Here is a 27,805-nt window from a genome sequence, read left to right as displayed (position 1 = left end):
GTCAGTACTTAACATTTAAAAATTCTAATTAATGTCAAGTACTTCCACTTGAGAGATGACCATTGCTCACAAATAATTGTCAGTGACTGCAATATTCCCCTGTCACTTGCACTAATTCTTATTTGAGGGATAGTTACACCATATTTGAAAGTAATGCAAACATTAGGGGGGAAACTATAGAAACTGCATTAATTTTAGCGCTTTAGTGGTTTCTGTTTTGGCATGGTTTTTCTGGTTTTAGGTCTGTGACATAACGTCAGAGTAATTTGCTTCACGGGTATCACCATAACGAAGGAGAACAACGCACAAGATAAATGGTAATTAACACTTAGAGAAAAAAAATTCAGAAAATCTTGGAATAACAATTGCCTATTTACAATTTAAATCATCAACCTGATCTTTGAGATTGGAAGTATTAAAGGTCTATATTAATGGAATTTTAATCAACATTTGACTAGATCAGTGACCACTGGATTACATCCACATACATAGAGTTGTAGTGGGAATATCAAACTATTTCTATAATATAACTGCACAACAAACTCATTGTGCTATCCCCTTTCAAAGTGATTCTTCAGCTATTTATAATTATTTCTGAAAGTTATAATTTTTTCCAGAGCCAAAAAATAACTAGTGTAACTAAAATGTAATAATGTTACTGTATGCCTCAGCTTCAAACTTTTTAAACATGTTCTGTGAAAATAACTGATTTAAAATATGTACACAAACACACACGATAAAAATAGTATAAAATACTTAACATCAAACAATGGCTATTCTTTCCTTTGACTTTAAAAATCAATAAATTGTCCAATGCACCTAAGCGAATATTGATATAAATTCAGTATTGATGGTATTATACTCAAAAGAAAATGCTGGGAACATTTAGCTGGTCAGGGAGCTTCATGGGAGATGCACGGTTAATATTTCAGGTTGATGGCCTTTCATCAAACTCTCAATGACCTCAACATTATCTTTACTTTGCCTGCCTCATCCAATGTTCCATTTCTATTTCAGGTTTTTAGTACATAGTGTTCCAGTCATTTAACTAATTCTACAAAATGAAATTACAGAACACAGATTCTAAATGCAAATCATGCATAACTTCAAAAGTAACATCATGTGAACAACCTTAAATTAACAGTTCAGTTTCAGCTTCTGAAAATTAGGCAGGCTGCACACACACAGCAACTCAATTTCTGCAAAATCAAAACCACCAACAAGTTCAACTCAGGTAAATGCAAAGCAGTGACAAAATCAATTTATCACACCCATTATCAACTTAGAAAGGGATGGTGCTGTAGATAAATTAATAGATTATTGACCACTGCTCCAGAAAGACAAATTAGAATCCTACATAGTTGTGGAATTTAAATAATTAATTAACAGTTCTAGCTATCATGAAACTGTTAGATTCTCATAAAAGCCATTTGGTTCACTAATGCCCTTAAAGGAAGAAAACATGCCCCCCTTTACACAGCGTTCCAGGCCCACCAATGTGATTTGACTCTGAACCTGCTCCACAATTTAGGGTACGTAAGAATTTATGACAAACGCTTGCCTTGTCAGCCATGTTCACACCCTGGGAAGAAATTTTCAAAATCCCTATTTAATTTCACTAAGAACTTTATTAATTCCCAAATGTTATCCTTAAATCATATTACTTGCATTAATTTTCCTTATATTATGCATCATCGTCCTACAGTCAACTTGCTTTTTGCACTCCTGAAATTTCCTGATGGGTACTTCCAAACAAATAACAAACTCTGGTTAAAAGAAAATAGTTTGTTTTTAATACACACACATACACAGGCAGTAAAAGATACATTGACTGTGATTTTATTGTTACAAAAAAAGGATTTGTGGATAAGCAATATCCTACACGTTGAAACCAAGCTCCCCACTGCAATGCACCAAGGAAAATGTTCTAATATCTTCAGTGTGGGACATTATTTTTGACACATTTACAACTAATTTGTTTTGAAGGCTACTGTTTCATTCAGGTAGATCTAGAAATAAAGTATCAGGCACATATTGGGTCATAAACGTTTATGACTCAACAACAATTAAAATAACAGAAACATTTACACTAAATCTTCATATCTTGGCTTTAGATGATTAGACTGAAGTTGAAGGAATTCTTTCCAGTTGTTAATGAGCCCTCGGTTGTACTCATCAGTTTTTATGATTAGCCCACAGAGATATTTGACTCCAGTTTTGTCTCTCAAAGCAAAGCGTGCTTCTCGCTCAGTGATGTTGTAACTGATGTTGATGAGTTGGATGAGGAAAAGGTAACCCATTCCAGCAGTGACTATTGTGCAATACCAGACACAGGTGAATGACAGTGCAGTACTGTGAAAGATAAAGCAGAATTCACAACATCACAAAAATTATATATAAATATACTCATGACAAACAGAGAAACCTGCAGATGCTATCGTAAACACAGATTCATTCCAGAATCTAGGCACAATGCTCCAATACTTATGAATTTCAAAAACAAGGGCAATATTTCCCATCCATTCAAAATGTGAGAAATTGTGAATAAAAAACACAATTCCTCACATTATACTCAAGTCACTTTTCTTCCTACATTTAACTTGTCCAAATTCTTTTTAAAGTCCGTGGCCTCTTCACAATTGATTTTCCCACCTGGGGAGTCATTACAAGAAAATCTTGGTTAAATTTTGCAAACTTATGTAAGCTATTAACAACAGAGCACAGTTGAGGCCCTGGCATACACTGATAACTCGAAGTAGCAACCTGCCTACTATTTTTCTTGTTCTTTAGTTAATACATCATCCATGCAAATGCTATTATCTCAAAATACTACCTGGGGTGACAACACTTCTTAATGTCATCTTTTCAATTCCTCTCAACAATCCAAATTCACACCAGCCATTCTTTCAACTCTTAAATATTCTCCAACATACATTCCTGAACAAAAATATACTCCCTTTATACAAGGAGTTAAAAAAAATTAAGTGAATCTCTTTCATTTCATTTTGGAGAGTACTGGGAATTTAAGTTACACTTTAAGATTCCCAAATACTGTTGTGCTAATTTTTTTTTGAGTTTAAAAACAAAGAATATATTGCTTTCCCAGAGTATTTGATGAATAAACTCTTCTCAAGCTTCCAGCTGGGTACAGGTATCAATTTTAACCAAAGTTTCGATGAGAAACTGCCACCTTCATCAGGGATAATGCCAGGGCATGTCTAGCCCAGTGGTATTTATACCTGTGTCATCAGCCCTCCTGTTTGGGTAGTTCTCATCCAATCAGGTTTCCACTGTCCCATCTCGTTAACAACTGAATTCCAGTTCTTACTTGGAGCGAGACTTTCGTCTTTGTTTAAATTCTTTTTTTCAGTTTTATTTCAATGGCTTCCTTCACCAGGCGATCCCAAAAGGCATTGGTGCGGCACTGTATTTTTGTGCTGAGGTCAATCCTATGCCTATTGCAAATGCAATATTCTGCTACCTTTCTCCACGTAAACCAAACGGATAAACCTCCTGTGCTCCTTGATGCAGGTTTCCACAGAGCGTCCCGTCTGGCTGATACAAGCTGCTCCGCATTCACAGGGAACCTTGTAAATACTATCTGTCCCGAGTCCGTCTCAGTGGGTTTCTGATCAACATCATGTCCAAGGCTACTGTCATATTAGAATAAATAGAGCATATTTTTGTTTGGGAACACAAGTTGGAGAGTATTTTAGAAGTGAAAGAATGGCTGGTGTGAATTTGGATTGCTGAGAGGAATTGAAAAGATGACACAAGAAGGGCTGTCATCCCAGGTAGTACGTCGAGGTAATAGTATTTGCATGGATGATGCATTAATTAAAGAACAAGACAAATAGTAGGCAGGCTGTGACTTGGAGCTGATCAATGTATGCTGGGGCCTCAATACCTCCTTGTGCAACTGGATCCTCAATTTCCTTACATGTAGATCTCAGTTCAGATTGGCAACAGCAAGTCATCCACAATCACAGGTGCACCACTCACTTTATACTTACAACTGTGTGGCTCAGCACAGCTCCAATGCCATGTGTAAGTTTGCTGACAACAGCACTGATGGCTGAATCATGGGCAGTAACGAATCAACATACAAGAAGGAGATTTAGTAGACGTGAAAGGTTATTTCCCCCTCACACACCATTGAAACAATATAATTTTACCTCAATATGTTTTAAAATTATTTCCAACAGGCACAGACCAGGAGAGAAGATAACAGTGGTTAATTCACCGTCAAGTCCAAAGTTTATCTCCTTTCCCCAGCTCAGCCCAGCCCAGCCCAGCCCATATCAGTTATGCACATTCCAAATCTCTCTTCAGCCTGCAAAAACACTGAGAAGTAAATTCTTTGCTGGTATATACCTACATCATAAATCCATTTGCTACCATTTAGCAATCTGGACAGGGATAAGAGATGGGAGCTTAAAATGGTACATGAAGTGGATAAAAGCCCTATTCTTAGCACTGACAATATCTGTTTTGTTCAGTACAAAATAAAATCACTAACACTACTAAAAATACAACAGTTTAAATGAGCTGATAATAAACAATACAATTATGCAGAAGGATGTTTAAAAATAGGAGCTTGCCTTATAAGCAATGCCTATATTTAGAATACTAACGTCTTTATTTTTTGCTATTCCTTTCTCATCTTTCAGCTTTTCCTGTTCTTCTACAACTCTTGACTGAATTACAATTGCATAGGTTCCTGTAATTCATCAACTTCCAGAAATGTTGTCTACACACATTAACTACCATTCAGAGGTGCAATTGAGTCCAATCCCGCTGCTCCCATTCTCCACTCTCCGCAGTGACAGCTAGGAGATCACTAAATTATGACCAGGAACACTGGAAAACTTCTCCCTGCCTAACCCAGGGACACAGCAATTATGAGTCAAAAACATCTGGTATATCATTGTTAGAATAATAGGTTCCAACTACTCAACCAATGGCAATAAAATCAGCAACAGACCAGACAAGGAGAGAAAATGAGCAAAGATGCAGTTTGGACCCAGGCTTACCCAAAATAACTCTAAATACAAGTTTTAATGAAGCCCATCCAATTTACATTTCTATAAATCTATATTTTCTGTTTCCACCATCTCCTACAGCCAGCAGTTCTGGAGATTCACTGTTGACTTAGCCAAGCTTGGATGTCACTTGTAGTGACCAAGGGAGATGGGTTAACTCAGCAGTCAACATAAGATTATTCTCATTTCTATTGTTCAGCTGCTCACTGAGCAGTGAACACGTCATTCCCCAATTGAAAGCACAGCTGAAGATTAATAGAGACACACAACTCCCATTTCTTCACCACAGAAAAGGCAGTTTCCGATTGGACGATCTGTGCCATCATTAACACGCAATCAGTATCTTTTGGATTTAAAATAATTTATTCAAGGTATATTGTTTTGATGATATTTACACATATTTCTAAAAAATGCAATGAAAGTGGTCATTGAAATTAGCCAAATCAGACAGGACTGGGAACAAAAGGGTGTCAGCTGAACATTGCTAAGCAATCTTGACCGGACTGACCAGGGTGAAATGAACTTTATTGTGGCCGATTACAAAATACTGCAGATTGGACACAAAACTCAAAAGCAGATGGACTCCATGTGAGGTTATAAAGCTCTCAGCAAGCCAGCTGAAGGTGGAAGAGTAGTGGCAAATTCTCCTTGTCTACACAATGCAAGGCAATAAATAAGCCAGAAATACTCTTCCCTACCCAAGAAGCCACACGGAGAGGCTGCACGTGGTTTGGTGAAATTATTATAATATTGCATATACTTCTGGTCTTTGCATCTCAACTGATTGACAAGACCAAGTGGCATCAGGGCTGACCTCTTGTCACTGTGTTCAGATGGGCTACGAACCTCAGATAACGTGGGAGCCTTGAATTTCAAATTTTAAACGATAGAGCTCCAAGGGAAATCTTTCAAATTAAACTTTATAGAAAAGTACAAAATATTAAAAGGGATAAAATAAGGATAGATCTTTTTGTTGTATTTTAACAACACAAAAATGACACGGGTTCAAAGTCATGAGCAAATTTTAGATGGAAGCCGGGAAGTATTTCTTCACACAGAAGGTGATTAGCTTGTAACATCACTAATAGCTAGAAAACGCTGACTGGCATTGAGGATGGGTCAGGGGATCCAATGAAGTTATACCAAAATGAACTGCTGTAATTTGGAAAACAATGGGTTCTTAAGAATAAAATCAAGAGTGTTAAAACTCTGCAACATATGAACCCAATCTGTGAAATAAAATTATGTCGAACAGTTTACACATTCCATTCTATTTATGAATTTAGTTTTTAATCCAAATGAGCTTTGTTAAGTCAAGAAAACCATAGACGTGATGATCCCTTTTCTTACCTGTGCTCTTTGTAGACTCCAGGGCAATAGAACAGAGCTGTGAAAATGCTTTGTCCTCTGCATATAGTGGTCAGTGTCAGACTAATTCCATACAGAGAAGTGAGGAGGAAAAGAAACAGGGTCAGAATAAATGCACGGTGATTGCCTTGACCTACACAACTGTTAATCCTGGAAACAGAACAAGATAAATAAATAAAATGGTTTTGAGTAAAATGTCATGCAACCCAAGCTGAACCGATTTCTCCCAAACTATAAACGACAAATGCTTGCTACAGAGAGACAGGGATTAACTGAAAATGCTGGTGAAAGGAGGAGGGGAAAAAAATCACAGCAAAAACACAACTGACCAGACTACCTTCATTAACTCTTCACACACAAGTCCAGTTCACGACATTTGTAAATGAGAGCTAATTACTTGCTTTTCGGCTCAATTGTGTCCAATTAAAGTTTCAGGATAAGCAAGAATTCCAGACTTTTACAAGAGCTACACAATTTCATTCGATGATATGAGCGCAGGAAAGTTGATACTGTTCTCAAATTCCCTCTCCTCAAGTCTTCACTTAGCAACATATAATCAATAGTGCATTCAAATGGCGGTCAATAGTGTGGAATATGAACAGCCTTGTCAACCTTTACCCCAAGATATCATGTGTGAGAGAGAGAGAGAAGCAAAATAAACTTCCAAAGTTTGTCCTCTTACTAGCAAGAATGGTTTAACCCTTCTGCAGGCTGCTTAGCTGAAAAAAAAATCACAAATGAAAGATTGTGGTCTTCCCAACTGGAAGACCACAATCTGTGCAGATCGGTGATAACATATCCTCCTTGCTGACGATAAACACTGGCACACCTCAGGGTGTGAGCTTAGTCCACTGCTCTACTCTCTATATACACTTGACTGTGTGGCTAGGCATAGCTCAAATACCATCTATAAATTTGCTGATAATACAACCATTGTTGGTAGAATCTCAGGGCGTACAGGAGTGAGATATGCCAACTAGTGGAGTGTTGTCACAGCAACAACCTGGTACTCAACGTCAGTAAGACAGAAGAGCTGATTGTAGAGTTCAGGAAGGGTAAGACAAAGGAACACATACCGATCCTCAGAGAGGGATCAGAAGTGAAGAGAGTGAGCAGCTTCAAGTTCCCGGGTGTCAAGATCTCTGAGGATCTAACCTGGTCCCAACATATCGATGTACTTATAAAGAAGGCAAGACAGTGGCTATACGTTATTAGGAGTCTGAAGAGATTTGACATGTCAACAAATACACTCAAAAACTTCTATAGATGGAGAGCATTCTGACAGGCTACATCAGTGTCGGGTTTGGAGGGGCTACTGCACAGAACCAAAAGAAATTGCAGAAGGTTGTAAATCTCGTCAGCTCCACCTTGGGTACCAGCCTACAAAGTACCCAGGACATCTCCAGGGAGTGGTGTCTCAGAAAGGCAGCGCCATTAAGGACCTCCAGCACCCAGGGTGTGCCCTTTTCTCACTGTTACCATCAGGTAGGAGGTACAGAAGCCTGAAGACACACACTCAGTGATTCAGGAACAGCTTCTTGCCCTCTGCCATCTGATTCCTAAATGGACACTGAATCTTTGGACACTACCTCACTTTAAAAAAAATTACAGTATTTCTGTATTTGCACATTTTTAAAAATCTATTCAATATACATAATTGATTTACTTGTTTATTTATTATTTTTTCTCTCTCTGCCAGATTATGTATTGCATTGAACTGCTGTTGCTAAGTTAACAAATTTCACGCCATATGCCGGTGATAATAAACTAGATTCTGATTCTTTACAGAAAGAGATACTTCCACAGAATCGCTTACAACATTAAATCTGGTGATTCTTGTAACTTATTCCTTGGCTTTCCCTTACCCCATCCCACCATTCCTACCACACTTTAAAAACACTCTCTCACTTGCAACAGAAGTCAACTTTCCTGTAGTCATTCCACATCCCTTTCAATATATGGCAGGCCAAAATGAACTTAAAGCTCTATCTAAATCAACATTGCACCTACCAAACACAGTGATGATCCAGTCTTTGAACGCAGGATGCACAAATTCGGCAGTGTCCTGAACGAGGTGGTTTTAAAATCTTGCACACTGTGCACCAGTTCTTTCTGAATTCAGTTTGATCCATTTGCAACTTGCCATTAGGAACAGAAAGATTCATCTTTGAGGATGTGTCCTGGCCTACAGGCTGAATTTGGCTTGTGCCATTCACGTTGTGCAATGAAATGTCATTTCTCTGAAACTTTTTGATCGGAACGCTTCCATGATCTGTTCGGAGGTAGCCTGGGTCCTTCTTGGTCTGTGATAAACTGGTTAGTGTCAGGGCCAAACCACTCGTGATCACAATCATATGCACAGAGCTTATGTCTCCTCTAGGCATAACTTCAGTCAGAAACAAATAGTACATGTAACCCAGGGAAAAGAGACCAAGACTTAGAAAAAACAGTGTGTGCCCCTTCTTCTGGTGAGTGACGTAATAGTACCAGAGCACCAATATTGGTAAGGCCGTCAGAATGATGAGTGCCAAGAAGAAGTGAAGAGCTGCAACATGAAGGAAGATTGGGAGGAAAACAAGAGGCGGCAAAATTGTGATATCAATCTTCTTGGCACCAGTGCCCAACAACCATGGGATCCGCAGGCGATCAGAAACTGTGTCTGATATTTGTTTAATATTCTGGGAACTGACGGATTTACCTTTCAAATACCTGAAAGTGAAAACACAGCATTGGAATTATTCTAAAGCTATTTGTTCCCTTTAATACGAAAGGGCTTAAACAGTCTTAAAAGTGGAAAAAAAAGTTCAATGGAAGCTCACCCAACTATCTGGAAAACGATGGATTATAATGAGGAACCAGACGGTACACATTTCATGGACATATTCAGTTATAATGAAGTATTAACAAATCATTGCTTTGAGTAGAATTTTGAAATAGCCTGAAGATCTCCCAGGAATACTGTGCAAACAGCAAAGAGCACCTCATGCAAGGTGGTTTTCAAAACAAAATTAATATTTTTGGGTTTCAAATTATTTTACGTGCACTGCAATTGCAGCTGCTTAATCTGAAAATATCTAAAAAGTGTAGGTAACACATTGCATCAAGCTGGTGCCTGTCATTGTTAAGGACCCGTCACTATTCATTGTCAACTGACAGAAATGTCTGCAGTACCCAGATGGGCTGTTAAAAGATGGAATATCCTTCAAGTTCTTACCAGTAATTGACTTGTTTTCCTATGAGAATGTGGATTTTTGCAATATTCTCCATATTAATTGGAAATCAATGATTTTAAAAGAATTTAAGGAATTTATGTCCTTGTTGCAAAAATGTTCAAAAATATCAACCTAGATTTTGTAGTAATAATGCCTCTCGTCCCCACACTCTCCACCAACCAACTTCTTTTAAAACAGCTGGTATACAAGAAAATGCACTGTGTACTGAGACAAAAAACACAGACAAATTTTAGGGCAAAATTGAAAAGGGTGATGAAGGTATATTTGAATGCAGGAAGTATAAGGAATAAGATAGATGATCTTATAGCAAAATTAGAAATGACACTGTGGGCACCACTGAGTCATGGCTGAAAGAAGATAATATTTGTGAGCTTAACATCCAAATGCCAAGATGAGCTTCCATCTTAACATCTTATTGTATCAAAAAGTAGGCAGAGGTGGATGTTGGCAACAAATGTAATCAAATCCTTAGAAGGAGATGACACAGGATTGGAAGATGTAGAATTCTTGTGGTAGAGTTAAGAAAGTGCAAGAATAAACATACCCTGATAGGAGTTGTATACAGGTTTCTGAGCAGTAGCCAGGATGTGGAGTACAAATTACAAAAGCAGATAGAAAAGAAATGTAAAAAGGGCAATGTTATGCTAGTCATGGGGATTTCAATATGCAGGAAAATCAGGTTGGTGCTGGATTACAAGAGGACGAATTTGTAGAATGCCTACAAGATGCCTTTTAGAGGAGATTGTGGTTGAACCCACTAAGGAAAAGGAGATTCTGGATTGGGTGCCATGTAATAAACCAGATGTGATTAAGGAGCTTAAGGTAAAGGAACTATCAAGAGACAATGATCATAATATGACAGAATTCACCCTGCAGTCTATGTGAGAGAAGCTAAAATTAGATGTATTGGTATTATAATGCAGTAAAGAGAATTACAGAGGCACAAGAGAGGAGCTAGCCAAAGTTGATTAGAAGGGAACACTAGCAGGAATGATGTCAGAACAGCAACAGCTGGAGTTTCTGGGAGCAATTCGGGTGTAGATGCATCCCAAAAGAGAAGTATTCTAAAGGAAGGATGAGGCAACTCTGGCTGACTAGGAAGCCAAAGACAGTATAAAAGCAAAAGAGGGCATATAATGTTGTAAAGATTATTGGGGAGTTAGAGGATTGGGAATCTTTCAAAAACCAACAAAAAAAAAGCAGCAAGAGAGAAAAGATTAAATATGAAGTTAGGCTGGTCAGTAATGTAAGAGGATACCAAAGGTACTTTCAGATATCCAAAGAGTAAAATCAAAGGAGAGAGTGGAAAGGGGAGACGGCTAGAAAATGATGCTGGAGAAGTAGTAATGGGGGACAAAGAAAATGCAGACGAACTTAAGTATTTTTGCATCAGTCTTCAATGTAGAAGACACCAACAGTATGCCAGAAATTCGAGAGTGTCATGGGCAAAGGTGAGTGTAGTTGTTATTACTAGGGAGAAGGTGCTTGGGAAGCTGAAAAGTAGGTAAATCATCTGGACCAGATGGACTGCACCTCAGGGTTCTGAAAGAGGTAGCTGAAGAGACTGTGGAGGCATTAGTGATGCCCTTTCAAGAAATACTAGATTCTGGAATGGTTCCAGAGGTCTAGAAAATTGCAAATGTCATTCCACTCTATAGGGCAGAGACACTAAAGACAGGAAAGTATAGTCCATTAGTGGCTGATAAGATGCTGAAGCCCAATATTAAGGATGAGGTTTTAGAGTACCTGGAGGCACATGATAAAATAGACCAAAGTCAAAATGCTTTCTTCAAGGGGAAATCTTGCATGACAGATCTATTGGAATTCTTGGAGGAAATAACAGGCAGGATAGACAAAGGAGAGTCAGTGAATATTGCTTAATTGGATTTTCAGAAGGCCTTTGACATGGTGCCACATGAGGCTGCTAATAAAAGATAAGAGCCCATAGTATTACAGGAAAGATATGAACACGGATAGAAGACTGACCATCTAGCAGGAGGGGGCCTGCCAGTGAGTAGTGATGTCCCACAGGGGTTGGTGTTGGGACCGCTTCTTTTTACTTTATATGTCAATGATCTGGATGACAGAATTGATGGCTTTGTGGCAAAGTTTGTGGACAATACAAAGATAGGTGGAGGGGCCAGTAGTGTTGTGGATGCGGGGAGTCTGAAGGAGGATTTGGACAGATGAGGAAAATGGACAAAGAAGCAGCAGATGGAAAAAAGTAGGGAAATGCATGGTCATGCACTCTGGCAGAAGGAATAGTACAGACTATTTTCTAAATGGGGAGAGAATTCTGAAATAAGAGGTGCAAAAGGGACTTGGAAACCCTTATGCGGGATTACCTAAAGGTTAATTTGTAAGTTGAATTGGTGGCAAGAAAAACAAATACAATGTTAGCATTCATTTCAGGAGTATTAGGAAAATAATGCCGAGGCTTTAAGGCATCGGTCAGAGTGCACTCGGAGTACTGTGAGCAGTTTTGGGCCCCTTATCCAAGAAAGAATGCGCTAACAATGGTGAAGATCCAAGAGGTTCATGGAAATGATTCCAGGAATGAAAGGATTAACATATGAGGAGCGTTTGGTTGCTCTGGAGTTTAAAAGTATAAGGAGATATTTAATTAAAACCCATTGAATACTGAAATGCCTAGATAGAGTGGATGTGGAGAGAATGTTTCCTCTTGTGGGGGAATCTAGGACCACAGGGCATAGCTTCAGAACAAAAGGATGTTCCTTTAGACCAGAGATAAGGAGAATTTTTTTTTTCTCTTAACCAGATGGTGGTTAATCAATGGACTTCATTGCCACAGATGGCTGCAGGATCAATTAATCGAAAACATTTAAAACAGAGATTAATAGGTTCTTTTGATAAGGGCAAAGGTTATAGGGAGAGGGCAAGAGAATGGGGTTGAGAGTGATGGCAGAGTGGACCAAATTGCCCAATTTTGCTCCTATGTTTTATGGTCAATTCCCCTTTCCCACCCATCTCCTTACTTCTCCCTTCAACCCCTCCTCCCACCATCAGATGTGGCTAGAATTCACATTCTTGCCACCTTTATGGTAGATCATCACCCCATCCATTATGAGTGCATTATCCTCAGTGGATAGCATTAGTTTCTCTGGGTTTGCATCATCCATCTCAGCCAGGTCCTTTCTTTCTCCTTTCACCATCTTTTACAGCAAACTCATTCAGATCCCAAAACCTTCTCCTATGACTGAACAAACCGTCCAGGTATTCCTCCCCCTCAGTTCCGGTTCTGTACCAAACCTGGCACACATACTGCAGATGGGTTTGTTCCCAGATTCTGCAGCTTAGGCACACTAGCTGACTTCCACAACTTAAACTACATTGCTTGGAATTTTACTTTTGAATTTGTTTACATAAGACTGGGCTTTACTTGCAGATTTCAGATCGATTAGGTACTGCATTTGGGATTCAATAAATATATATGCAAAGTTATTGTTTCCTCTGGTGGAAGAAATTAAATCATCATAAAATAAGAGCCAGGGTATACAGTAGACAATTCAGAATCAATGGTTTTCTATACATTTTCAGTAGAAATCAGGAACTCGTTCCTCAACAGGGAGAAAATCCCACATCTATTGAAACTGCAAATGATGAAATGGAATTGAAATACAGGCCAGCCATGCTCCAAAGGTGACACAAATTGAGAGGAGTAACTCTATTCCTATTGCTATACTGGATTTTTAGAGGTTTTATAGCAAAAAAGAATTTTCTGCTAAGCTAGAACCAAAAAACAAAGAATTCTCTGCTAGGCAAGAGCTAATCTTAAAGTAGTTTATCACCTCTGAGACTAACATCAAACATTTGCTTGTGATTGAAAGTACAGATAAATTCCCAAATCCCCAGGGCCAGATGGTCTGCATCCCAGAGTGCTTAAGGAAGTAGCCCAAGAAATAGTGGATGCATTAGTGATAATTTTTCAAAACTCCTTAGATTCTGGATTAGTTCCTGAGGATTGGAGGGTGGCTAATGTAACCCCACTTTTTGAAAAAGGAGGGAGAGAGAAACCAGGGAATTATAGACTGGTGAGTCTGACATCGGTGGTGGGGAAAATGCTAGAGTCGGTTATCAAAGATGTGATAACAGCACATTTGGAAAGAGGTGAAATCATCGGACAAAGTCAGCACGGATTTGTGAAAGGAAAATCATGTCTGACGAATCTTATAGAATTTTTTGAAGATGTAACTAGTAGAGTGGATAGGGGAGAGCCAGTGGATGTGGTATATTTAGATTTTCAAAAGGCTTTTGACAAGGTCCCACACAGGAGATTAGTGTGCAAACTTAAAGTACACGGTATTGGGGGTATAGTATTGATGTGGATAGAGAATTGGTTGGCAGAGGGAAGCAAAGAGTGAGAGTGAATGGGACCTTTTCAGAATGGCGGGCAGTGACTAGTGGGGTACCGCAAGGCTCAGTGCTGGGACCCCAGTTGTTTACAATATACATTAATGATTTAGACGAGGGAATTAAATGCAGCATCTCCAAGTTTGCGGATGACACGAAGCTGGGCAGTGGTGTTAGCTGTGAGGAGGATGCTAAGAGGATGCAGGGTGACTTGGATAGGTTAGGTGAGTGGGCAAATTCATGGCAGATGCAATTTAATGTGGATAAATGTGAGGTTATCCACTTTGGTTGCAAGAACAGGAAAACAGATTATTATATGAACGGTGGCCGATTAGGAAAAGGGGAGATGCAACGAGACCTGGGTGTCATTGTACACCAGTCATTGAAGGTGGGCATGCAGGTACAGCAGGCGGTGAAAAAGGCAAATGGTATGTTGGCATTCATAGCAAAAGGATTTGAGTACAGGAGCAGGGAGGTTATACTGCAGTTGTACAAGGCCTTGGTGAGAGCGCACCTAGAATATTGTGTGCAGTTTAGGTCCCCTAATCTGAGGAAAGACATTCTTGCCATAGAGGGAGTACAGAGAAGGTTCACCAGATTGATTCCTGGGATGGCAGGACTTTCATTTGAAGAAAGACTGGATCGACTAGGCTTATACTCACTGGAATTTAGAAGATTGAGGGGGGATCTTATTGAAACGTATAAAATTCTAAAGGGATTGGACAGGCTAAATGCAGAAAGACTGTTTCCGATGTTGGGGAAGTCCAGAATGAGGGGTCACAGCTTAAGGATAAAGGGGAAGCCTTTTAAGGCCGAGATGAGGAAAAACTTCTTCACACAGAGAGTGGTGAATCTGTGCAATTCTCTGCCACAGGAAACAGTTGAGGCCAGTTCATTGGTTATATTTAAGAGGAAGTTAGATATGGCCCTTATGGCTAAAGGGATCAGGGGGTATGGAGAGAAAGCAGGTACAGGGTTCTGAGTTGGATGATAAGCCATGATCATACTGAATGGCGGTGCAGGCTCAAAGGGCCGAATGGCCTACTCCTGCACCAATTTTCTATGTTTCTATGTTTTACATGACACAAAGACTACTATTCATAAACTTTTAAAACAAAAGTTCCATGTGCTAAACTCAAAAAGGTGTTTTGCCAGTAATCACTCAGGATGTTGAACATGCTTAAAATATGCTCCACGCAAAGCATTTGAAGAGGATTTGCGATAACTGTGGGCGTTAAACTTGAACAATTTACAAACCTTACCTCAAAGTAAGGCTGAAACGCAAATCAAAGAGAATTCACAGACATTTTTAAACCAGACAAATGCTTCAAAACCATAAGGAAGACAACAGACTGAATTATCCACAATAGATTTCCACTAATGCATGAACTCAAATTAACGGTCATTATTTATTAAAATGGAAATGTGATCAGCAGACTTAAAAGAAACATGTTAATGTATTTTTAATACAAACACGTTCTCTGATATGGTAATATACAAAGAAGATCAATATTCACATAAACCATGTGGTTTCCTGGAATTTTACTTCACATATTGATAATTGAAATTATATGAAAATAATATCAGTAATCCTATTTGAACTGTGGCTTTTTAATGGACTTGACAATGCATTAGAATAGAATGAGATTCTTTAGTTACATCGTTTTGCACCGAAAACTATTGCCATAAACAATATAAAATGGTTAGCTTTTACATTATTAGAAACAGTAACATTTTAAATTGCATTTTAAAAGCAAATGATTCTGCAGATCAGTATAAACTGATTTTTCTTCTCAATTTCAATTTTTTCATCCAAAAATCCAATTTACAAAGCAAAACATGAGTGTGGCACTTCACAGCAACAATGAAGCCATTAGCCCCTTCTGCATCAAGTAATATTCAATCACAAATGATCTAAATATCTTCAACAAGGATACCTTCCATCCTAGTTCAGGACATTCATCATTCTGTCCATCTTGTAAGGAGTTCAGGGCTGTGTTAAATTTTACAACCGACTTTGAAAGCAAAACAGATTAACAATTTTTAAATGAAAATCCATAGGCTGCAGATTTATTCTTATGTGCAAAAGCTAGAAAAGCAGTTTGCAGGGAGAAGATTCCACAGCTCAGTATTATTTTAAAGCCACTCAGATTATCTCACAGTTATTATGGTTGGCATGACATGATGGGGAAAAGAAGTAACCTGCTCTCAAGCTGTACTCTTCTATCAGACTTATTAGCAGGACAGTCAAGGGCATTAAACATTTCACTGTATTGCAAGTACCAAGCCAATATTCATACCCATTGTGCAGAGAAAAATGTGAGCGATAGTTTGAGATGTCTATGGAGAATATGTCCCAGATTCAGTGAAGCATGAAAGGACAAAGTTCATAGCTGAAAGCTAAAAATACACAATATCAGTGCTTGCAATTAGAATCACCTGGAGATATGGGCATGTTAAAGCAAGTTGGCTGTACACAGAGAGACAACTGTTGTCTATTTAATATTTCAGTATTATTTGAATAATCTTTCTTTGTTTATATAATTCTGTATGGTTACATGCATAAATATGTGAATTGCATACATCACGATGTTACTACATGATATGTGTGCATCTCACTTAAAGAAAAAAAATGAAGTTGACTCACATTTCAGACACCTATCTTTTTATTGCAGTTAGCTTTTTTATGTTTTGAAGTTAGAAAACGCATCTGTGGTTACAAGATACTTCTAAAGTGAACCCAAGATGGCATGGCTATCAGCACAGCAGAACTCTCATGTTAAAAAGAAACACAGCGAGGTGAGGTCAAGTTTTTTAAAAAAATGCAGTATATGCATTAACAGTTGAGTTTAAAAGAAAACGGGAGCTAACAGAAGAATTCATGGGTTCAAAAACAGCGAGTACAGGGTGATAATCATAAATAAAAAAGAGCAGATATGGCCAGCTACATTAGAGAGATGGATGTTTCTGATTGGATAACTGCCTCATGTATTCTGAGCTAACTGAATAGCATTTTGAATCATCTGAAATTACCAATGAGAAACAAATACCAATTTTGCTGAATGTATTGGGTTTAACAGCATACAATTTGCTTAAATGCTCCAACCAAACCAGCCAAAATGAGCTTTGCTGAAATCGTGCACCGATTGCAGGAACGTTTAGAACCAAAACCGCTTGTGACTGCAGATAGCTTTAGATTTCATAAGCGGAATCAAAAGGAAGGGCAGTCCATTTCAGTGTACATAGCTGAATTGAAGGGACTGTCTGAGCATTGTCATTTTAATGATGGACTTCTTTATGCACTGAGATCATTTAGTTTATTGAATCTTACAAGAAAGCATTCAAAAATGGCTCCTACCTGATGCATAACTTACTTAAAAGAACACAAAATTGCTGTATAAATGGAAACTGCAGACACACAATTGAGTTGCAGTCAGGAATGAAAGTGAGTGTGAACTAAATTGCAGCATCTAGCAAGATGGAGGCTAACCTGGCTGAGTACATTGTTTACCGTTGTGGCAGAGGTTCACATACACCAGACATATGGAGATTTAAAGGCAAAATGTGCAGAAAATGCAACAAAGTAGGACACATACAAAGAGCATGTTGGGTAGACAAAAATAAACGGACTGCACAGAGAAGAGAAAAAGATAAAGTCGTTGCAGTTTCAAAAAGAGCATTAATCTGCATGCTACTGGTAAAACATCTGATAATAATGATAGTGACATGCTACTGGGTAAACTTGAGATTTACAGAGGTCAGCAGGAGACGCTCATGGAGTGAGTACTGTTTCAGATTCACTCCATAACCTTTACTTTTTTTAACCTATGATCACCCTTATTTAACTTATTTTTACCTACACCATAAGATTCTTGCTACTTTCTTGGACTTACCTTTAAGAGTTTATTGTAACTTTTTGAAGAAATTAATATAGAAATGGCTCTTAGATCTAAAGGGCGAGAACCTGGGAAGAATCCTAATGGGAACGGGAAGAAAAAGCAGACCGATCCTAAGCATACTGAATTGACTTATGAAATGTTATTGGAGGTTTTAAATCAAAAATTTGAAGAATGACGACAAATTTTTAAACAAGATATAAAGGCTTTTCAAGATTATATGGATAAGACGGATTCAGTAGTTAAACAGCAGCAAGTTCTAATCACAACTCTGCAAGAGGATGCTCGGAAGCGAGACTTGATAATTGAAAAACTGCAGCAGAACTTACTTTCGACAATTAAGCAGGTGGAAACACTTAAAGCCAAGAGTGTCGACTTTGAGAATCGGTCCAGAAGACAGAACCTACGCATACTTGGTCTCCCGGAAGGTATTGAACAAGGGGACCCCATGAAGTACTTTGCTCAACTTTTAAAGGATGCGTTCCCGTCTGTATTCCCAGACAGTCCTCTGTTACTCAATCGCGCTCACAGAATTATGCATCGATCACCGAGTGCTTCAGCTAAACCACCGGTTGTAATTGTCCGATTTCATTATGTGCATGTTAAAAAGCAACTTATTTGTGTGGCTCGGCTTGTAGGGATGGTCAAATTTCAAGATCACAATTTTCGATTAGTAGAAGATTTTAGTCCAGAAGTAATGAAGGCAAGGCTTCTTTTTAAACCTCTGATGTCTGAATGTTATGAGAAAAATCTAAAACCTGCGCTCTTATACCCTGTGAAGCTCAGAATATCGCCTCCCAATGCAGCATGGCGGGTTTTTTTTTCTTCATCTGAAGCAAGAAGCTTTCTGAATGAGAACTTCCCTACTGCTACTGATTCTCATCCCTAATAAATGAGTGATTTTGATCTTGCAAGATGGTTTTTATTTCCAAAACCAGATTTTGTTTCTGGCTATTGGTGTAGGTTTACTCTATATTTTATACTCTAGTTAAAGTTTTTTTTTGACATACTAATCTTTTTATTTTACTTATTTCAACCACTGTACTTTATCTTTGGTTATTATTATTAATCCTTCGAAGGTGAATTTTTTTGTACTAAGATGGCGGTTTTTTCTCTAAAATATTTTTGGCTTTTTTTTAATTTCGCTTTTTTTCTCTCGTCTTCTTCCTATAATGCATCTCTTATCACAGTTTAAAATTTTTTGGTTTGTTTGGGTTTTAACCGGATTTATAAGTTACTAGTGATTATATTCTCTTTTTTTTACTACCAATTATATTAAGAAGTTTGGTTTTAGTATAGTATTTATAATTTCTTTAGAGTTTGGGTGGATTTTTTTTTATCTTTTATATACGGAGCTGTCTTCTGCTGATATGGGGGTAGATTTAGTTTCATCTTTCCTTTTTCCCAGCCTATCCTTGGCTGGGGTGCTCTTTTTTCCCCTCTTGGGTGGGGGGTGGGAGGTCTTTTTCTAAATCTGATGTTTCTTATATCAGTTTTTTTCATTTTTTCATTTGGGCTGATTTTGAACTACAAAAATGTCCGTGATGTCGTCACTTCCGGGTCCGCTCCTTATTTTTGTTCCTCTTCCGGGTGCATGAGTTCATAATTTGGTTAACCCTTTATTAACCAAAGGGCTGATTTCAGAAATATGGCTCAGACCATTAATTTTGTCTCTTGGAATACTAATGGCTTAAACCATCCAGTTAAATGGAAAAAGATTTTCAAAGTATTCCAAAGACTTAATGCTCATATTGTTTTTGTACAGGAAACTCTTGTGAGGATAGAGGAGAATTATTGCTTTTTTAGGTTTTGGAGGGGTCAACAGTATCATTCGAATTCGAATGCCAAAGTAAAGGGAGTTTCAATTTTTATTGACTCCTCTATTGCATTTGTCCAACATGATATCTTTTCAGATCCGAATGGTAGATTTTTGTTAATTACTGGCTTACTTTTTAACAAAAAGGTTGCTATGGTTAATGTTTATGCTCCAAATGTGGATTGTCCTGATTTTTTTAAGTCCTTATTTACTTCTCCACCCAATCTAAATGAATAAGTTAATAATGGGTGGTGACTTTAATTGTTGTTTAAATCCTTTGATGGACAAATCTATATCTATTCAGACTTTACCCAATAAGTCAGCCACTTGTATTAACTCTTTTTTGACTGATAATGGAATTTTTGATATTTGGAGATTTCGGAATTCTAAGGACAAAGAGTTTTCTTTTTTCTCACATGTTTATCATTCCTACTCGAGAATTGATTATTTTTTTATTGACTCTTGTTTGATTCCATTGGTAATTGGTTGTAATTATGATAATATAGCCATCTCTGACCATGCTCCATTAAAACTTTCTATTAAATTTATGGATACAGTTCTAATGCTAGACAATGGCGATTTGATTCTACCTTACTGCAAGATTGGATTTTATTAAATTTATGAAGGAACAGATCAATTTCTTCTTTTCAACTAATTCCACGGATGATATTTCTTGCGGTACACTTTGGGACACTTTTAAAGCATATATACGTGGACAGATTATCTCTTACTCTGATGGTCTGAGAAAATGCTTTAAGAAGGAAACTCTTTTATTGGTTGATAAAATTAAAGAGATTGACAAGAAATATTCGATCACTCCTCTAAGGAGCTTTACAAACAAAGGGTTGAACTTCAAACGGAACATAGTTTATTACTTACATCTTCGATTGAAAATCAATTAATGAAAACCAGATCTGATTTTTATATACATAGTGATAAATCGGGTAAACTGTTAGCTAGTCAATTGAAGAATGCTTTGGTTAAACGTCAAATTACTAAGATCCGTCAGCAGAATGGGGATTTGACAGTTAACTATGATGAGATAAATAAATCATTTCAAGATTTTTATACCTCCCTGTATCATTCTGAATTCCCTCATGATCGTAATACCATGTGTGATTTTCTTGGGAAATTGAATTTTCCAAAATTATCATCAGATGATCTTTCAATATTAGAAACTCCTATTATGGATGCAGAAATTAAAGGGGTTATTTCCTCCATGAATTCTGGGAAAGCACCAGGTCCAGATGGGTATACAGTAGAATTTTTAAAATGTTTTTCCACTACTCTTTCTCCTTGGTTATACAGGGTTTTTGAAGAAGCAATTAGGTTGGGCAATTTGTCACAATCTTTTTATAGAGCTTCCATTTCTTTAATATTGAAGAAAGATAAAGACCCTACTGACTGCGCATTCTATAGACCAATATCTTTATTGAATGTAGATTCCAAGATCTTTTCCAAGTTACTGGCATCCAGGTTGGAGAAGGTATTACCCCAAATTATTTCGGAAGATCAAACCAGTTTTATTAAAAATCGTTATTCTTTTTTTAATGTTAGGAGATTATTGAATATTGTTTATACTCCTTCACATAGCACTTCAGAATGTGTTATTTCATTAGATGCGGAGAAAGCACTTGATAGAGTTGAATGGCCATACTTATTTAATGTGATGGAGAAGTTTAATTTCAGTCCGACATTCATTTCCTGGATTAAACTGATATATCATACTCCAGTAGCCTCGGTGCTTAATAACAATCAAAGATCTCCCTTTTTTCGTTTATTTCGGGGTACTAGACAAGGCTGTTCTCTTAGTCCATTATTATTTGATATTGCTTTAGAACCCTTGGCAATTGCTATCAGAGAATCACAGAATATTTTTGGCATTAATCGTGGGACAGATATACATAAGTTATCATTATATGCAGATGATTTATTATTATTTATTTCTGATCCTGAGAAATCCATTCCTGCAGTTTTATCACTGTTGGCTCAATTTAGTGATTTTTCCGGGTATAAATTAAATCTTAATAAGAGTGAATTGTTTCCTTTAAATAGACAGGTTCCAATTTATGGAAATTTACCTTTTAAATTAGTTATTGACTCTTTTATTTACTTAGGGATTAAATTCACAAAAAACTATAAAGACTTATTTAAGGTTAATTTTTTACCCTTAATCGATCAGATTAAATGTTTGTTTCCTAAGTGGTCACCACTATCTTTATCTCTGATAGGTCGGATTAATGCTATTAAGATGGTTATTTTACCCAAGTTTTTATATATATTTCAAGCGGTACCAATCTTTATTCCGAAATCTTTTTTTGCTAATGTTGATTCAAAAATTTCCTCATATATATGGCAGAATAAAAATCCTAGATTAGGTAAAAAAATATTTACAGAAGGCAAGGAAGGAAGGTGGATTGGCATTGCCTAATTTTAGATTTTATTATTGGGCAGTTAATATCCGGTATTTGATATGTTGGTTAAAGGATTGGGATTTATCTTTTAGCCCTCATTGGGTGAACCTGGAAATTAAATCTGTACAAGGATTTGCACTGGGTTCTATTTTAGGGACTTCTCTTCCCTTTGCTCTTTCTAAATTGCCGAAACGAATTGTCAACCCGATAGTTAAACATACTTTACGTGTATGGTTTCAATTTTGGAAATTTTTTGGGTTGACTCAGTTTGTTTTAAATATTCCTAATGTATCCAATTGCTTTTTTTATCCTTCTATTATAGACCAAGCTTATTCAGCTTGGAAGACTAAAGGATTACTACGATTTTCCGATTTATTTTTGGATAATTGTTTTATGTCTTTTGAGCAATTATCTAATAAATATAATTTGCCTAGATTTCATTTTTTTTTTTTAGATATTTACAGATTAGGAATTTCTTAAATACTGTACTTCCTACTTTTCCAAATTTTGTGTCTTCAGGTATTTTGGAGAGTTTGTTTGAACTAAACCCTTTTCAGAAAGGGCTAATATCAAAACTTTACAATATAATTATGAAGATACGTTCAGAGCCCTTTTATAAGACTAAAAATGATTGGGAAAGAGAACTTAACCTTACCGTCCCTATTGAGAATTGGGATAAAATTCTTCAATTAGTTAATACATCATCTATATGTACTAAACATTCATTAATACAGTTTAAAGTTGTGCACAGGGCTCATATGTCTAAAGATAAATTGGCTCATTTTTATTCCTATATAAATCCTATTTGTGACAGATGTCATTCTGAGATAGCATCTTTAACTCATTTGTTCTGGTTGTGTCCGCTTTTGAAAAAATATTGGAAAGATATTTTTGATATTATTTCTGCCATATTGAACATTGATTTACAACCTCATCCTATTACTGCAATTTTTGGTTTACCAATGATGGACTCAATCCATTTATCATCTTCTGCTTGTCGAATGATTGCATTTCTTACACTAGTGGCTAGAAGATCTATTTTGTTGAATTGGAAAGAAATTAATCCTCCTACTGTATTTCATTGGTTTTCTCAAACTATGTTATGTCTAAATTTAGAAAAAATTAGAAGTGGTGTATTTGATACTTCTATTAAATTTGAAAAGATATGGAGACCATTTATTCAATATTTTCATATGATGTAATATGACCCTGTTCCAAGCCTATTTGATTGTGTTGCCTTTATGGCAGTTATTTAGTTTATAATATTTTCGCTTGTTTAAAGTTGTCTGTGAGATATCGCGCCATGCGATGACGTCACATCCAGATTTGCCGCATCCTGTGGGAAAATACCGGTTTGGAGAAACGGGAAGGTGGGGGGGGGGGGGGTCAAGACATGCGAGCGCAGCAAGCAGCACAGTTTTCTCTCTATGCACCAGGAACATTGTGAAAGCAACACTGTGAGTTATGAGATAATCGATATGTTGAATTAAAATGTTAACGCCGATCCTGTTAAAAGTAACGACGGTCGATAATGTTTATGTTTTTGTTAGTTAAAGAGTTGCGGATAGTTTGCGTTGAAGTGTATTTAAAGCAATCAATGGCGTAGGTAGGTTCTGACTGTATGCTGCACTTTAATGTAATGTAGTTGTTGTAGTTTTACTTTTGCAAGTATTTACGATGTAACTGTAATATGAAGAAGGAAACAAATTCTGTACAAATCTTGTATTGTTTTATCAACAGTTTTCACCATACGTCAATGTGGAAGAGTGAACAGTAAACGGTTAATCTTACTGTGATCCTGTCGTTATTGACAAAGGTTTAACTCGGTGTTTAGCTCAGCGTTCCGTTACACCCGAGTGAGAACACTACATTGATTTTCCAGTTTCGATTTTATATATGTTGAGAGGATCGGAGTTGATGACACTGATGATTTTGTATTTTTGTGAGATATTATAAACAGCCTTTTTTTTCTTTTTCTATTTTTTCTTTTTCTCTTTTTTTGTTTTTTTCCCTTATTAGGTATTAGATTAGTTTTTTTGCATAATTTTTTTCTTTTTCTCTTTTCTGTTTTTTTTATTATATATTATGATATACCTAGGTTTGCCTTGTTTATTTGTATGTTGTATCATCCATGATTTGGGAATACTCATTTATACTGTAATCATTGCTTATGTATTCTTTCATGTTCAGTTGAAATGCGTATGTTTGTAATCCCATTATCTATGTATCAATTTTATTTTGTTGATATTAATAACAATAATAAAAAGATTGAAAAAGAAAGAAAGAGATTTACAATGTGAAAACTAGCAATAGCAAGCGAGAACTGAACGGCAAATTAATTAAAATAGAACTGGACAGTGGCTTGACTGTTTCAGTCATTCCACAGGATAAGTTTGAAAGGCATTGCAAAGATACTGAACTGAAGGCTGCAGATATCTAGCTCAGAACTTATACTGGAGAAAAGATAACTCCTGTGGGAATGACATTGGTAACAGTGAAATACAGCAAACAACAAGCAACATTGGGCTTGTAGGTGGTAAAAACAGGAAGGCTAGCATTGTGGGGACATGATTGGTTGAGACAACTACAATTTATTAGAGAGCCATCCACAATTTGCATGCCACATCCCCTGCAATAGAGTCAAGTGAAATCAAATTCAGAAAGGTTCTGGGTGATATCACAACTGTCTCCATGCCAAACTCCATGAAGTGCTCCCCAACAGAGGGCAAACTGGTGTTGGTGCCAACCTCTGTGCCTCTGGTTGAAAAGCACATTGGACCAAGGAAGGACCATGCTGCTCAGGGGAATTATCAAAATGACAAAAGCCTTGGTCCAACTACAACATATCTGTAGGCATATCTGAGAAAGCTTCGAATATGTTCATCAGGCAGTTACTTGCAAAATGTGGCTTGGTTTTCAGCTGGAAGAGAGTTCAAGGAGCTTCAGAAAAATTGTAAGCATTCAGCTTTTGTGATTATAAAGAGACAGCATCTACTCTACGTGCATTAAGGTTATTGCGTGAACTTCAAATGGGAGACAAAAGGCTGCTTGAAAAAGTAGATGCAAAGACTCAAAGGCCAACTGGATGAATGGAAGGCCAAAAAAAAAAGGAGTCAGTTGAAATACAAAAACTAAGGGTTGCTGAGATGATGTGGATGAGGAAGCCAAGAAGAGAGATCAGATCATAAAGGAGCAATAGAAAAATTAATAAAAGAATACTCCAGTGAACTAAATGGACCTTCCCAAGATCAAGATGCACAAACTAGAAGAAGAAAAAGGAAGAAGACAGGAGTCCAGAGATGTCAGAATCACTTCCTGCAGTCTCAGACTCAACTTCTACAACCACCATGGAGGAGGCCTCAGAACCTGAGATTGTTTTCATGGTCACAAGACTCACTGGCCAAGCAGAGTGACCATCTTGTCAGGAAAGGCATTATCCCACAAGAGTAAGAAATCCTCCACAGCGATGAAATCTTTAGGCCTGAATGAGACAATTAAAAATTTACTATGCTGTGAATGTCTATATATAGTAGTTGCATTATATAATAGAGGCACATTCTCTATGCAGTTGGAGTTTATAGTTAAGAATTAGGAGTGTTGTGTATTTAATATTTCAGTGATATTTGAGTAATCATGTAAATATATTGCTTGATTAGACATTCTTTGTTGTATTATTTGTATTATTTGTTTGTATTATTTATTATAGTCATATGTATAAATATTTGTATTATACATATAATATTGTTTGTATTATTTATTATAGTCATATGTATAAATATTTGAATTCCATACTTCATGATGCATGCACACCCCACTTAAAATAAAAAGCAAAGTTAAAGTCATATTTCGAGACTCCTGTCTTTTTAGTGCAATTAGTTTTCGCGTTTTGAAGTTACAACGCATAACATTATTTATTACTTCCCCCCCCCCCCATCCCAAGTTTGTTAGGCAAGAATGAAGATGAGCTCCACTGATTTCCCTTTACTGTAGCATTACAGTAATTTGTGAAATAAAGACCATAAGAGGTAGGAGCAGAATAAAGCCATTCGACCCACTGAGTCTGCTCTGCTATTTCATTTTAGCTGATCCAGTTCCCTCTCAATCCCATTCTCCTGCCTTCTTCCCACAACTTTTCACACCCTGACTCATCAATTTATCAACCCTTCCACAAGTTCACCACCCTCTGGCTAAAGAAATGCTTCATCTCCATTCTAAATGGACATCCTTCCATTCCGAGGCTGTGCCCTCCATTCCAAGACTTCCTTACCAAAGGAAACACCCTCTCCACATCCACTTTATCTAAGCCTCCCAACATTCAATAGATGTCAAAGGAGGTTCCCCCTCATCTTCTAAGTTCCAGCAAGTAAAGCCCCAGGCCTTCGATCGCTCCTCATACGATAAACCTTTCATCCCCAGAATAATCCTCACAAACCTTCTCTGCACCATTTCCAATGTCAGCACATCCTTCCTTAAATAATGGGCCCACAGCTGCTCACAATACTTCAAGTAACGCCTCACCAGTAAATTCAGCATCCTGTAATGCTGAGGATCCAGGGCAGAATTGAAGCCTGGATAACTTCATTAACACTATCGCAAGAGGACGATTCCATCAACTCCAAGACTGCTTAACTTTTAAAAATTATTCAGTCATGTTATCTTAAGATGACATCCTGTTTCAACTTCTTTTCTTCTGGAAGGAATAATGTCTTTGCTGCAGATCGTGAGCTGAATGAAATTAACACTGCCCAACAAGACAATAATTTGATACTAAAATATTATGCCACATCTAGATTTTTCCAACAGCTAAACCTAGGTACAAGCTTGACTTCAGATCCTTTAAGATAATAACAGACTAATAAAGTCAGAACTGGGAAATTTCAATTTACATTTTAGAACAGATTTTTTCAAGAAGAGAATTACTCATTTGTACTGTATTACTATATATCTGTATCTTTCAAATGAAAGAACATGGCGAATTACTTGACCAAAGCAAAAAAAAAATAATTTTAAGTCTAATTCTGAACTCATAGGCAAATTAACAAAAAAAATTATAGTTATTTTCTACAGGAACTTTTAGATCTCTCATCAGAAAGCAGTGAGAAGGCTCAATCTGCTTGCTTTGGTGAAGTATAATCCACCAGCTAATAATAAAAAACTGACACGTTACAGCAAGATTATCTCTGACCTGTCACAGGCTTCATCCAGATCCTCACAGTCACAACAACTGGCCAGTATGTGAGTTTTCTGTCCATGGCGGTTAATGTATTCACAACAGCAAAGACTGCCGTCTTCGTCAGACATCTTAGAACGTTTCTTCTTCATGATGGTTTACTTCCCCTACAAACCTAAAGTTACAAAAACCATTGATACAGAGTTAACATCTACAATGGCTAGTCCTCACTCTGATTAATCTGTTTGTAAATCACTCAGACTTTTGTTATTATCATATTTGGGTACAAAACAACTTGCTTGAATGTGCACACCATATTTTAGTTTCTTTCCCCGCATTTTCTTTCAAACTATGTTAACAAATGAAAGAATTGAAGAAACAGAAACGAATTCACGTTTTTTTTTCCCTGGTCACAAGACATACTGATATCCGTGTTGCAAATCGTTGAATGTACATAATTGAAATCTAGCACAGTTCTTAAATTGGAGTCAGAGT

At 37.1% G+C, this 27,805-nt stretch overlaps 1 protein-coding gene across 4 annotated transcripts in view; it reads right to left on the bottom strand.

Annotated features, from left to right (window-relative positions):
* Positions 1 to 1,770: 1,770 nt before the first annotated feature.
* zdhhc23b (zinc finger DHHC-type palmitoyltransferase 23b) overlaps positions 1,771 to 27,805 on the bottom strand; it is a 34,182-nt gene continuing 8,147 nt past the window's right edge. For 3 of the 4 annotated variants that reach the window (XM_059968072.1, XM_059968070.1, XM_059968071.1), the window contains exons 2-5: positions 27,326 to 27,485; positions 8,421 to 9,119; positions 6,393 to 6,560; positions 1,771 to 2,352 (exon numbers count right to left, since the gene is read on the bottom strand). In XM_059968072.1, coding sequence (XP_059824055.1) covers positions 2,085 to 2,352; positions 6,393 to 6,560; positions 8,421 to 9,119; positions 27,326 to 27,462 — 1,272 coding nt within the window. In that variant the 5' untranslated portion in view covers positions 27,463 to 27,485 and the 3' untranslated portion in view covers positions 1,771 to 2,084. The remainder of the gene's footprint in view (positions 2,353 to 6,392; positions 6,561 to 8,420; positions 9,120 to 27,325; positions 27,486 to 27,805) is intronic. The other variant, XM_059968074.1, reaches the window with a different exon arrangement.

Source organism: Hypanus sabinus, chromosome 4 (assembly GCF_030144855.1).
Source record: "Hypanus sabinus isolate sHypSab1 chromosome 4, sHypSab1.hap1, whole genome shotgun sequence".
Taxonomy (NCBI): Eukaryota; Metazoa; Chordata; class Chondrichthyes; order Myliobatiformes; family Dasyatidae; genus Hypanus; species Hypanus sabinus.
The sequence above is the reverse complement of the archived record's forward strand: the minus strand, read 5'-3'. Positions and strand labels throughout refer to the sequence as shown.